The sequence below is a fragment of the Hyperoodon ampullatus genome (genome assembly GCF_949752795.1).
Source record: "Hyperoodon ampullatus genome assembly, chromosome: 11".
Classification (NCBI taxonomy): domain Eukaryota; kingdom Metazoa; phylum Chordata; class Mammalia; order Artiodactyla; family Ziphiidae; genus Hyperoodon; species Hyperoodon ampullatus.
Window position 1 is genome coordinate 96,983,495 of NC_136924.1, and position 14,229 is coordinate 96,997,723.

The 14,229-nt window shown below is 52.9% G+C and overlaps 1 protein-coding gene across 1 annotated transcript in view; it reads left to right on the top strand.

The window, feature by feature from the left end:
• Positions 1-14,229, top strand: part of VWF (von Willebrand factor) — a gene marked incomplete at its 5' end in the record, with an annotated part of 133,230 nt that overhangs the window by 17,550 nt on the left and 101,451 nt on the right. Inside the window, one exon of the mRNA XM_079714643.1 lies at positions 464-585. Within this exon, the coding sequence (XP_079570769.1) occupies positions 464-585 (122 nt within the window). The remainder of the gene's footprint in view (positions 1-463; positions 586-14,229) is intronic.

Consider the following 14,229-nt stretch of genomic DNA (forward strand, 5'->3'; position numbering starts at 1 on the left):
GGATGGCCAGGGTGCTGAGGGAGCACAGAGAGGGGCACCCAACCAGACGGGGGAGGGAGACAGGGAGTCGAGCTAATTCAGAAGGGCTTCCTGGAGGAAGTGGTTCCGGGGCTGCATCTCAGAGAATAAATTGAGAGAGTCGGGGTAATAAGGGGGTGGAGAACATTCCGCACAGAAGGAGGAAAGGGAGCAAAGTCCTGAGAAGTGAGAGTGGGTAGACTGTTCCCCATCGCCTTTCCTGGCGTCTTCCTCACTGTGCCCATCCATCCAGCCGCCCCCCACCAGACGCTGGCTGAACCCGGGTGCCCGTGCCCTGTGGTGTTAATGCCGGGGTACTCCTGCCACAGATGCCTATGTTTTAATCTAAAGAAAGTTGATTCAGGTGACAACAGGCCTAGAGTTCTCACTCAGAACTCCCGGCTCTCACGACCGTGACTTCACCCTCCTGAAACTTTCTCCACAGGGACCTTGACCTCGGACCCCTACGACTTTGCCAACTCCTGGGCCCTGAGCAGTGGGCAACAGCGGTGCCAGCGGGCGTCCCCTCCCAACAGCTTGTGCAATATCTCCTCTGAGCTGCAGAAGGTGGGTCCACCCAGGCTTGATGTGGGCTGGGGGCGGGTGCAGGGTTTCTGGAGTCAAGAGGCAGAATGATATGCAGTCCCAGGTCCTCCATCCAGGGGAGGAATGAGTCCCTCTGGCTGCTCCATGTCCCACGGGCCCCTTTCCTCCCGAAAACCAGCTGGGGCTAGAGTCGCGTAGACGCTAATCCTAATACTGTCCTGGGCCTGGAGCTCTAAAGATGGGCCTGGTCGAATGAGTTGGTACCGTGAGTGACTATACTTTTCTCTTTTACGTTCCAATGCCCTCTCAGCCCCAGATATCACCATCATCACCTGCCACCTGTCTGAAATTCTGTGGTAGAAAACCATTCCTTTTTAAGGGCCCAATAAGTGGTTGTTATAAAGCACAAGTATGGGGCCAGGCCCCAAGGTCTCACCAGCACATCAGCAGGAAGGGGGTTACCTCCTGGTGGGGAGGGAAGAAAGCTGGGGGGAGGGAGGAAGGTGGGGGAGGGAGGGGCAGGTCCTGATGTCCCCAGCTTGGATGTTGTAATAGTTTCCTGAGGCTGGAGTAGCAAAGTATCTCAAACCCAGTGGCTTACAGCAACAGGAATGTATTCTCACGGGCCTGGGGGCCAGAAGTCTGAATTTGGTTTCAAGGTGTCTGCAGGGTGGGCTCCCTCCAGAGGCTCTAGGAGAGAGTCCCCCCTGCTTCTTCCAGCTCCTGGGGACTGTGCGGTTCCTTGGCTTGTGGCTGCCTCCGCCACTCGCTGCCTCTGTGGTCTCATGCCTCCTGTCTGTGTGCTTCTGTCTGGAGACAGAGCGGATGGGGGCTTCTCCCGCCCCTCCCCACATGGCCCTATTTCTCCCTGTACTTAGCAGCTCTTTTCCCTTCAGGGTTATCCTTTATGATCGCACTTGGAGAGGAGGGGGTCTGGACGGGAGGGAGTGGGCGGGACTGCACGCTGTCTCCTCCTTTTGCGGGTGGAGATGGCCTCTGTGCTTCTGTCTGGGGTGTTGGGAGGATGATGCTTTAGGTGGGGAAAGACCTCCCTCGATGGACGACCTCCCTCTCCCCCTTTGGGGCCAGGCCTCCTGGGCTGAGAGAGGAGAGAGCGGCATGGCCCCAGATGCAGCTGGGCTCTCGTCAGCACATGGATGCCCTGTCCAGGCTGCACTCAGAGACTCACCGTCTGGGGAACGGGTTCCTTGGAGGTGATGTGAGTCAGGTTCCCTGGAAGCAGAGGTTTGTGGGCAGCGAGTGACCAGGGAGGCTCTCAGGGAGTGAGCGAGACGGGGCTGGGCAGGGGGAGAAGCTGAATGCCACGTAGTTACGACCGAGGCCTCGGCTGGTCCTTCAAGGAGCTCTGAAAGCTGTGCTGGCCCCATGGGGCAGGGAGGCCCACACCGACCAGTTGGTCATTGGATGTAGGCTGCCTCTGGGCAAGGAGACGGGGCGGCTCCCTTGGGCTGAGGGCAATGCCTGCAGAGTGACTCGGCTGTGAGTCCCCACCAGCCAACACCCTCAGCTCCCGGTGGGTGAGTCCTTCTGCTCTGACACCCAACCCCTGGTCTACGTGGGGGACGTATACCGCACCCAACATCCCCCGCAGAGCCAGCTACTTGACAGCATCGCCTCCCTACCATCCACCCCCCTGAGCAACCATGCTGCTCCAACCCACAGCCGTGCAGGGGGAGGGCGGCCCCTGCTTATCCCCGGGACTGTCGCCATGACGGGACTTGACAGGCCACATAAGCCCCTCGCCTGGGCCTGTGCGGATCTGCAGGGCGAGGAGGAAACCAGAGCTGGCGCTGGCGCTGGGGGTTAAGGAGCTGCCCCGAGTCACCAGCTAGCATTGCGGAGTCAGGACTCACACGCTGCCCGCCCGCCCCCATCCCGCCTCTGCTGTCTGCCTGCACCGTCTCAGGCTGCCCAGGTGAATTCCACCCTTGTGTTTTCCTTCAGGAGCTGGGCTCCCTGAATCTTGAGGTTCCTTTCAGCTCTGAAATTCTTTGTGTGTGTCTCTGGATTGGACTAAAGAGATGGTTGATAATACGTCTCACTAAATATTCAATGGATGGATGGATGCAAATTGGGTGGTGTAATTTATCTAGGGATTGGGACACCCCCATGATCACAACCCCGAATCCTTCATTTGTGAGACCAAATCTGCATGTAAGTAGAGAAACTCCAGCCCTCTCCTACCCCAGTAGCTAAATAAAACACACAGCCACCTGCACACGCACACACCTACCTTAGCGTGAGAGAGCTTCAGTGTTAGTTGCCCAGTCTTTCTATTTTCATGGAACAATTTGATCTTCTGAACCAAGGAGTACGTCAGCACCAGGAAAATGCTCTGGGCTCTGCTTGATCCAGCTGCCTGGACTGTAAACACAATTTCCAGTTTATCAACAAGTACATTCCTAACGCCTCTTTTTCTCGGGTTTCCAGTGTTTCAGTGGTGCTAGGTTTTCCAGCTGGTCCGGAAACATCTCTGTCACCTGGAGCGTAGCCCAGTACTGGCAACTGTCAGAGGCAGACCAAGTTCTAACCGCGGGGGGAGGGTGTTATCCTGGGGAAGGGGGGTAGTTTCCTCTTCTTTCCAGGAAAACTTTGAAGTAGCAGCCGCTTGTCCTTGTAGATCCTTAGTGTTTCCCGTCCCTGGGCCACTTTGTAACTCTGCTTTGTGACTCTGCCCGGCTTTGTAACTCTGGGCAAGACACTTGCCTTCTCCAAGCCTCAGTTTCCACATATGTAACATAGGCACAGGACCAGTGCCTGCTCCACGAGGCCGTCTAAGGATAAGGGAACACGTGTGGAGTGCTTAGCCCCACGGGGCTCCATTGTACGAGCTGTTATTGTTATTATGATTCCTTTTGTGTCTGTGTTTGCCCCTGGAGTGGCCGCGCTTTGCGAGTGGGAGTGGGAGAAGCAGGCCAAACACAGACAATACTTGAAGTGTAAGCTCACAACTCATTCTTTCTCTCCTCCCCTCCGCCCAGTACAACCCCATTCTTTTGGAGGCGGGGGATTGATCTGAGCACAGCTTGGGGTTAGAAGGAGAGCAAGTTGCCTACACACATGGACACGGAGGGGGGAAGTGCAGGAGTCAACTTTTCTTCTGGGGCTTCTTGTAACCCAGGGGCATTTCGGATTGAGGGCCCTCCAGGAGCCCAGTGCAGCCGGGAGGGGAGGAGGAGAGATTTTACCCTCTCTTTCTTTATTTCCAAACGTACACTTCCATAGATGGCTGTGGTTCGCTGTCCCCCGCCGTTTTCAGTGTTCTCTAGGCAGGGGTAGGATTGCGGGGTTGGAGGAGGGGAGGGTGACGGGGAAGTTAGTTGGTGAGCTGGGTGGGGGGCAGGTAGGTACCTCTGTTACCGAGGGCATGGGCTTGTCTCACTTTATTTTGCAAACACAGGCAGCGCAGAGTAAGTGCAAGACAAGTGTTCCCACCCTCGTGGTACAAAGGAATGCTCTCATTGACCCCGAAGAAGTGGGAGGTGAGGACAGGATTTTCAAAAGGGGAACCTGATACAGAGGCAGAGGAGGCAGCGGGGCACTTTGTCTCCCAGAGACAGAGGGGGAGGGCCTGGGGGGTGGGGCGTTGGCGAGGTGCTGGGAGAGAATCCAGAGAGGCCTCCTGTGTCTCCCAGGTGCCTTTGGAGGCTCCAGCTGCACACTTGCTACTCACTTTGTCTCCTGGGTGCCGTAAAGTTCTTACTAACCAGTGTCCTGGGAGCAGGTTAAGGAATTGGTTCCCAAGTTTTCAGGGCTGGGCCGAGGCCCCCCAGACACTCAGACCTCCCAAGGCACAAGCTCCTTCTAGGTTGTTTACCTGAGAAGAGGGGCTGGGCTTTGTCTCAGCCAGTCAGGCTGTGTTTGCCCACGAGCGGGGCACCCCCCCTTGGCTGGGAAGCACAAAGACATCTCCTGGGAGGTGATTGATGCAGTCTCTGGAACTGTCCACAGCCTGCTTAGTCCCGCTGGGTCCGTGGGTTCAGAAGTCGGGGCTGGTAAATGGGCATCATTTACAAGGGATTGCCATTGTGGCTCCAAGAGCCGTATTCAGTGGCAAAGTGTTCCGTAGGGGAGACGGCACTGGCTGGAAAGCTTTCCTTGAGCCGCCAGAATCTATCCTCCCACTTCTCTGGAACTTTCTGTCTTTCTAGGGTGGCAGCAAGGAGTCAGCTCATTCTGAGAGCCAGGTCATATTACTTATACCCGGGGGATGAATGTTTCCTTGTTATGCCAACAAAACCCGGAGCCTCTCTGCTGGGACGGATAATGGCTTGTTTGATGGCACACAGATTTGCGGGTTTTTTTTTTTTTTTTTTCTAGCTTTTCAGAGGGCAGGACTGCTGGAGTCTGGGGCTCAGGGTGCAGACCTAGTAACAAAAAGCGCCCAGCTATAGGTGCTCAAATAATCGGCGTTAATTTGCAGGTAACTCTACTACACAATGAATGTTTGAGAGAGATCCTTAGGTCACTTTCAAAAAACAAATTTAATTCTGTCAGTCTGGGGAATGTCAGCAAGGGCTGAACCTTACACAGGGATCTTGTTTGTGTCCTGTAGCCCTGTCTGCACCGTGAAGCCCACGGCTCCAGGAGGCTGGATGTAGGCTGCAGCTGGCCCATGCAATGCTCTTTCTAATTAGAAAAAAAGCACCCCTTTCTCAAGACACTTTACCATCACCTGCTGGGGAATTGCCATAGTAAACACTATAAATATACCTAGAACATAGTACACATGTATGCTGTCTGTCATGGGAACGGTAGCCTTGGGTGTGTTGCCACTGCACTGTGTGACTTGCAGAGCTATACTTGATGGCCATGAACTTGGCCTCGCTTCCACTGGGAGGTGTCATCGCTGCAACCCTGCTCCTCCTTAGGATAAACTCCTCCATAGTGGAGGGCTGTCTCCTGCTTCTGCTGCTCACATCTGAACATGAGGCCACTTCTGTTACCGAACTCAGGTCTGGCTGCTGGCTGCTGGCTGCTTGAAAGTCAATACTCAGGAGGCAAGTGCTGGTAGAAACAGAAATGTTGCTCTAATCCAAAAGCCGGCAGTCTGGGGAGAAGGCGGACTTGTGTCCCAGAATCAACACCAAAGGTTTTGCTTGGCCATGAAAGCTTTTAAAGGGAAAAAGGGGAAGTCATTTCAGTGAATCATCGAGATAGAGGGTCAGATTCATCGCCATCCACTGCGTGCAGGCTTGTCGACTCCTTGTAATCTTTCTTTGAGATGTTATGTTCTTCACACAGTTTGTGAGATTACTGAAGGGGAAGCTGGGGAAAAGAGCTGGTCCCCTGTTAATCACTTATTCTCCATGTCTATTTCTTTGATCTAAGGAAAGAACAAACAGATTAAGCAAAGAACTGTGTGATCAGAAGATCTGAAAGGTGTGCTTGGGTTGGAGGTTAGTTAAAATATAGCTTTGCTAATGTGACAGTACAAAAGGGGCCTCCTGCAGAGACCTCCTCCTGCAAAAAGCTGCTTATACTTCCCTGCCCCTGGCCCGCTGAGTCCTCTCCATATCCCTCCTCAGAATTGGTTCTCAAGACGACTAGTCTTTCTTTTCATCAGTTAGGAATCTCAGGCTCATAATAACTCAGAGTGAGATGAGATTCCAGAAGCTCTCTAGTCAGTCCCCTGCCCATGTATGTTCAGATAGGCAGGTGGTACTGTGACCTGGACTTTAAGACTCAAGTCTCTGAGACATCCTTGCTGGGCTCTTCCCAGCTGTTGTGCAGAGCTCAACCCTATGCAGCCCTTCTTGACTCCCTGAGGAGGAGTCACCCCTTTCTTTTACCCCCAGTTGAAGATGAAGACCTCCCTCGGTGCCCTTGACTACTGGAGAAGCCAGATGCTTGCAGCCTGGTTTTTCTAGGTCCTATTCAGGACTTCGTGTCCAGTGGTACTCCCATCCGTCACCTAACAGTCCCAGGTTGGCTGTTTTCCACTGGCTCTGAATTTGACGTTTCTTTGGGGAACACAAGCCTTATTCCTCTTGCTCTGCTGCTGTTCATGTCTGCACGTTTTCTCCCCTCCCCTCCTCCTCTGAAAGCCTGCTGTTCACCTGTAATTCCTCTTGCCCCCAGGAAGGCACCTGTCCCCGCTGGAGCTAACATTTGTAAATACTCAAGTTTACTTTGAATGACAGTAACATGTGCCCTCCACGGCACAGAGAGGCACACGAAATACCCATTCTGCTGGGGACAACGCAATTCACTCTTCACATCCTCGTGAAATATCGCCCACGCCTTTTATTTGCAAAATTCGTACCCAGCTCTTTCTCCTGTTTCTGCCCACAGTCGCCTTGGAAGGAGGCTCACAGGCCTGGAGGGAGGTGATTTGGTGGGAGAGAGGCTAAGTGCCCTGGCAGAGCTGGGGGCTTACTGACCACATCCACTCCTGGCATTCCTGCTTCCTCTCCTGGCCTCCTGCTTTCACTTAATTGGCCTGGAATAGACTTTTCTTGGAGACTGGGAAGAATTTTGTTACGTTCGTTTGCTTGGTAGAATAGTTGTGATTCATAGAGAGACCAATTGTGTGAGAGTCTGGTCCAGGGAAGGTCAGTAAATCTCAAGAAGAGATCCTTGTAACCCAGGACCCCCCAGAGGAGTTAGTTGTCAGGTAACTTGAGCTGGTTCTGCTCCGCTGCTCAGATGGTGCCCACCCACTGTGTCCTAGTGATGCTTACATCCGAGTTGGGGTTTGAACACAAGTACACACACACACGTACACATACACCCATACACATATACACATACACATACACAGGCATACACATACACACACACACATACACACGCGCACACACACATACACACATACACATACACACATACACACATACGCACACACATACACATACGCACATACACACATACACACATACATGCACATACACATGCACACACATACACAGTGCACGCACACATATGTGCACACATATACACACATGCACAACACACACATGCACACACATACGCACCCACATACACATATACACATACACACATACACATATACACACCTACACACATACACATAGGCACACACATAGGCACACACACACATGCACACACACACACACATTCCCCTTTTTTCAGAGTGAGAACTGCTCTCTCAAGTCATCCGTAGGCTAAAGAATGAGGATTTATTTTGGGTACTTTGCCGAAATCTGAGAGTCCAGGGCGCGGGCCCTGGTTTGGCTTGCTTTGCTGTGTCCTCACGTAGCTGCGTCCCTGCTCTGCGGCTCAGTGTCCCCTCTGAAGACAAGTAGAGCTCTGCCCAACGCTGATGGAATAAGCACCCTTTTCCTTTCCAGCAAATTCCCTCACCCACCTGAGTGCAGGGGGCAGTGAGCCCCTGGGCTTGTGGTGGGACAGTGACCTTGGCCACTCTGCCTTTGGGGGTCTGGCCTCATGGCAGAGATCAGGGGCTGCCACAGGGTTTCAGCACTTCCCTCAGATTAAGCAGATGCAAATGCATCCCTAACCCAGCAGCCTCAAAACCCTTCCATGAAACATTTCCTAAGTGGCTTTCTTTCCCTTCTCCTCCTCCCTGGCGAGGCAAGGAATCTGAAGGTGCCCATCAGCACATATTTATTGAGGTGTTTTGTATCTTAACTCTGTGCAAGTCCGATTTGCAATCTCACTCAGGGACAAGACACATAGGAGATATTGACACAAACAACACATGACAGAGAACAACACAAATGCCATTTTGGGTTAGTAAAGGGTGAAGTGGTGCAGCAGCACTTATCACACAGCTGGTTATCCTTCCTGACCGGGAGCAGGATGGGTGGAGCTGTTCCAGCCCCAGAGCTTGGACGAACCCCACAGTGGGAACCAGGGGTGGGAACTCGGCCCTTGTCCTCCCAGCCAGCTGGTCCTGCCCTGATCCCTGCTCAGATGCTGCCCAGGAGGACAGGGGGGAGGGGGAGAAGGGTCCTTTGGAGGACTCTGTGGCCATCTCCCTTGGCACCGGGGACTTCAGTGACATATCCAGTTACCCTACTTCTCAAGAGGGCTGAACACCAAGTATCTCAGAGAGAGGAATGTTCAGCTCCACAAAACCCTAGAGTTAGTGGAAATCATGGCGTCTTTTCCAGCCAGATCTTGGAATGTGGGTGGGAATCCCAGGCCAGGCAGAAGTTATAATTAGAATCAGCAACCCTCCCCCATCCATCCTTACAGGCTGACCAATGAGAAACTGTGCCCTGCCACAGGGGTGAATTCCTGAACCCACTGCTTTGGACCAGTTCAGGCCCAGGCGCCTCTGGACCTCCTCCAGGGACAGCCGTGGGACACCCACCCCAGGGCCTGGCTGAACAGTCTTGCACTTTATATGTTAGCCTCCCCTTTCTTTGTCCACTTCAGACCTAGGAATGTCCCCCTCCCTTATCCTTCGTCAGCTGTTTCCTCTCCTCAAGCCCCCATTCCCCTCCCATCTGCCCTTGGGTAGATGTGCTTCTTTTCTCTCTCTCTCCCTCGAATCGGCTTGGCATCTCCAGGGAGGAGGCCTGGTCTTCTCTAATGAACTGAAAATGTGATTAAGTTGGGCTCCAATTGGGTCTGCACAGCCCCCCAGGCAGGGTGAGGTCATGGCTTGATGGAGCTGGGCTGGTGCTCTCTTGCCAGCCCCTGGCGAGGTGCAGGAAGAGAGAAGTAGCTCATGCTGGGCATCAGAGCCAGGGAGGTGCTGGAAGTGAATTAGCTGATCCTCTTTGTTCTCCCTGCCAGAATGGTTTTCCAGGGGGCTGAGGAGAAGCCATTTTCGAGCTGTTCAGCTAGTGTTGACAATAGGCCAATGATAATAGTCACAGGCACTCGACTGCCCTCCCTCTGTAATGTCATTTAGTTTTATTTTGCAGCAAAGTCTAAGGCAGGAATTGTTAGTTAGGACTAGATTCTCCTGTGCCAGGACACCTAAAGTAGAAACAGCTTACACAGTATAGAAGTGTATTTCTCCCTCATTGTCAAGGAGTTCAGGGTGGGATGTCCAGTACGGATGCCATGGGGTTGGGATGAAGGGTCCTTCTGTCTTATTTCTCTGTTGTCCTCAGCCTCATGGCCCAAAATGGCAGCTTATGTGTCAGGCATCATGACGACATTCCAGTGTAGGAAGAGAAGCATTGAAAGAAGCACACCCTCCTTTGGAGGCTGCTTCCAGGGAGTTGCACATGACACTCCTGCTTATGTCCCGGGGGTGGGGGCAAAGCTTAGTCTTATGGCCACTCCCAGATGCAAGGGAGGCTGAGAAATGGGATCTTTATTCCCAGGGGCTATGTGCCCAGGGGAAGATTGACACCCAAGGGTTTTCTGACTAAGAGAGAAAGGAGGAATAGATCCTGGGCAACTTTCAATCTCTTCTGTAATCTCACTCTTTTAAGGGTGAGGAAATAAAGGTGCAGAGAGGGGAGATAATTTTCCTGAAGTCACACATTTTGTAAGTGATGGGGTTGGTGCTTCTAAAACCTGCACTCTGTCCACTGTACTACACTGTCTTCTAATCTGATTGATAGGAAACAAGGTGGGGAGGGTGGGGGCATCGGGAACATGGAAAACCAGGTAAATTGTGGTTGGGTGGCAGTGATCTCAGGTGGCCTTGGCCTGCAGTGGCTTGAAGCAGGGTTTCAGTTCCCGGCCTGAGACTGAAGTCAGGCCGTGGCAGTGAGAGCGCCGAAACCTAGACACTAGACCACCAGGGACCAGTGGCCAGTGACAAGGCCCTGGCCCGTCAGCTGTGTAGAAATGAACTTCCGCATAGAGATGGAAAGTAGTGAAACAAGTGAAGTGTTTATTAGGAGGAAAAAGGGTACGTGTGGATAGACACACGGGCGGGCTCAGAGGGAGAATCTTGCCTTTGTGGCAGTTTGAATCACTATTTTTTTTAAAAAAATTTTTTATTTATTTATTTCTTTATGGCTGCATTGCGTCTTCGTTGCTGCTTGCAGTCTTTCTCTAGTTGCAGAGAGCGGGGGCTACTCTTCGTTGAGGTGCGCGGGCTTCTCATTGCGGTGGCTTCTCTTGTTGCGGAGCATGGGCTTTAGGTGCGTGGGCTCTAGTAGTTGTGGCCCACGGGCTTAGTTGCTCCGCGGCATGTGGGATCTTCCCAAACCAGGGATCGAACCAGTGTCCCCTGCATTGGCAGGTGAATTCTTAACCACTGCGCTACCAGGGGAGCCCTGAACCACTTTCATGGGACATTTCTTCAGGGTTTCCTTTGGCCAATCATCTTGCTTTGCCTGGTTTTCTGAGTACGTATTTGGTTTATTTTAGGGTCCTCCCCTGTGTGCGCACGCATCTCTTAGCCAGGATGGATTCTAGCGAAGAGGCTTATGGGTAGGTTGACATCGCTTACTACAGGGTGGCACCTCCTCCCTTTTGGACCCCCGAGGAGCCTTTATGCACATGCGTAGTCTGGAAGGTCTCCTTGACCTCGAGAATGAGAAATATGTGGTCTCTTATCTGCGCAGGGCTTAGCTTCTCCTCCCTCCTGCTATCTTGGAGATCTGCCCACAGGGTACAAACTCCAGAGGCTCAGCCTGGGGCCCATCTATCTTCTGCAGGAGCCTGACCTGGATGGAATCAGGGTTTGAGTCCGCTCGGTGACTCTTTCACCAGTACAGCCATTGGCAAACTAAATCGGCTGAGAGCCCTTTACACTCTTAAAAATGATTGAGGACCTCAAAGAGTCTGTTTATCTGGCTTTTATCTGTTGATATTTGCCATATTAGATATTAAAATGGAAAATTTTAAACATATTAATTCATTAAAAAATAAGAAACATTATATTTAACATGAATACCATCATTTGAATAAAGATAGCTATAAATTCCAAACCAAAAAAAAAGTTTGGGGAGAAGAATGGCATTGTTTCACAGTTTTGCAAATCTCATTACTGTCTGGCTTGAGAGAAATCAGCTGGATTCTCTCATCCGTGTCTGCAGTCAGCCTGTTGTGATACCACACATCATGTAGCCTCTGGAAAATTCCACTGTGCATTTGAGAAAGAATGAGAGCATAAAGGTCAGATAACATCTTAGTGTTATTATGAAAATAGTTTTGACCTTGTGGATCCCTGAAAGAATCTTGGGAGTCTGTAGGGGGGTCCCTGGGCCACACTTAGAGAACTGAGGACCTACTGAATTCTTCACTCTTTCCTTGCTTCAGTTTCCAAACCTGGAAGGCTGTATGCAGCCTTTCTCTGAGGCTTGTGTTCTCTGAAGGGGTCTTCAGGCCTCGGAAGGGCCCGTGAGTGGGAGTGGATGACGTGGTGGTCTCTGAAACAGTTTTATTTCTTGGGTTATGGAGAGTGCAGACCACCATGGAGGGGAGGAGGGGTTTGGTCTGCCTGACCTTAAAGCCGGGAGATGGGTGGAGACTCTGTGGAGGACCGTCCGGCGGGGGGGTTCTATAGGTCAGTGGCCCTGGGTGGGTGGCGAGAAGCGAGAGGAAGCCGCCCAGCTACCCAGCAGGCTGTGTCCCTCTGGCCTACCCAACACTGCCGTGCATGACTGTGCCATACTCCCACAGACGACGGGGTGCAGGAGACAAGCCTACATCATGGATGGCTTGGGATCCAGGCATGGGAACCCAGGCCCGCTCACCAAACCCTGCAGTGGATGGAGTGGCCTGGGATGAATCAGAGAAAGGCACCTCCGAGTGCTTTACTCGGGGAATAACAAACAGAGGGTCTGGAGGCACGAGCTTAGGAGAAAATAGAAACTGATTCAAGGAGAGTCCGTAAGGTTGGGGATATGACAGGGGCCAGAACTAGCTGCTAAGAGAAGCTGAGGCCACTGACCTATTAGAACAGTGTCCCAGGGGCAGCCGCGCCTTTCTTTCCCAGGGGGTCTGTTGGCAACACCGGCTTTGGCTCAACCGTAATTACTCTGTTTCTCCTCCTGCCTGAGCCTGGCTAACAGCCTTGCCTGGTGTGGCCTCCCTTCTGCCCTGAAACCAAATCCCGTGTCGCGTCCAGAGCCTGGTTCAGACTGTGCATCCTTCCCTGGTACCCCGGCTGCAGGTTCCTTCCTGCTGCGATTGGCCGCGCTACTGGGAAGACAGCCTTAAATTGAGACCACGTCTTCTGGCTGTTATGTAAACCTTCCCTATGGAAACACCTGATGCAGGTAGCTCCAAAGCTCCCTGAGAACAGGAGGGTATGACTTTCTCATTGTTGTGTTCATGACTGTTGATCCAGCACTTTCTTATTGCCTGGTCTGTGCGTCTTGGGGATACAGCTCCTGTCTTTGAAAAGCCTGCAGGGAAACGGGTAAGACGGCCCCAGAAATCAGGCAGGAGTAGATGCACCCAGAGGCCTGTGGGAGCCTCTGACTCCGGGACCAAGTCTGCTTGCTTTCTATTGTGGGTCTTGCCTGGCACAATGCCTGGACATTGTAGGTGTGCAAGAAATTGAATGAGACGTTGGGGTGCGTTCAGGAAACCATCAGTAATGTGGGACATGGGGAGGGGGAGGGCTGAGCCAGGGCGGGAGGCTGGGCTCAGACCATGGAAGGCCAGGCCTCCCTGCCTCCCTCACGTGCTGGAACTTTGCCCTCCAAGATGGGGTGCGACTTAGTCAGACTTACCTTTTCTATTGACTACACGGCCAGTGCTTGCTGAGCAGAGGTTTGTTCGCCTCCTACTAGTCCGTGTCTCTTCACTGGCTCTGAAAGGACATCATAGCTCCATCTTGGACTTGGGTCCACGGAGGTGTCCTGTCTCGGGACCTGGCCTGGCAGGGCTGCCTGTGGTGGATCAGGGAAGAGATCTCTGGGAGGCAGAGATGGCAGGCTAGGTGTGTCACCCTCTGCCACTGCAGGGTGCGGCCGGATGGGCTGCAGGGGCTGGTAGATGTCTGGAAGTCCTCCCTGACCTTCACACTGTGGTCACCCTAGTGACCAAGCTCAGGCCGGGGCTGCCAGAGGAAGGATGGAAAGACAGACTTTTCCTAGAAAACAGCCTTCTTGCTAAGGCTTTCTGTAAACCATTTAATACCTCCAGGGACCTCCCGGGAAATGTGCTGGAGTACTGATCCCACTTTTCCTTTGAGCAGGGAAAAGACGAAGGTGGGCCAGCTGGAGACGGGCCACGCTGGACTCTGCACCTCCCTGCTCTCACAAGGAGAGGGGGTGCCTGGACTCCTGGTCCTGTGTCCACCGAGGTGCCTGGTGCCTGTGCCTGCGAGAGCCGGTTCTGTGGTGCAGGGATGGCTCTAAGCCACTGTCCTACAGCCCAGGCGGTGGCAGCAATCACTAGAAAAACCCCATGGCGTTGCCTTTGGGAGCTCTTTTTCTGGTTCCAAATTGTATGGGGGGCAAGAGGTGGGCAAGAGCCAAGGCCCTGGCCCTCCTGGGGGCGCCCTCCACTGCCCTCTAAGAGTCCAGGGACCTCACTTTCTGAGTGGCCTTTCTGATGGGCCAGGCAGTGTGACAGAATGGAAGGAACCAGACACAGGCCTCAGCCTCCTTCCCTGAGTCTCACTTGCCAGTGAGGATGGAGATTCTTAGACCTGCCGATTAGAAAGAAGAGTGGGGTCCTCCATCAGCCCCCGCTTCGTTCTGGAGGAGTGTGACCCTCCCAGGTAAAAGATCCGTAAGAGCTGCCCTCTGTTCACCAGGGAGCCCCCAGATACTAGTGAATTGATAG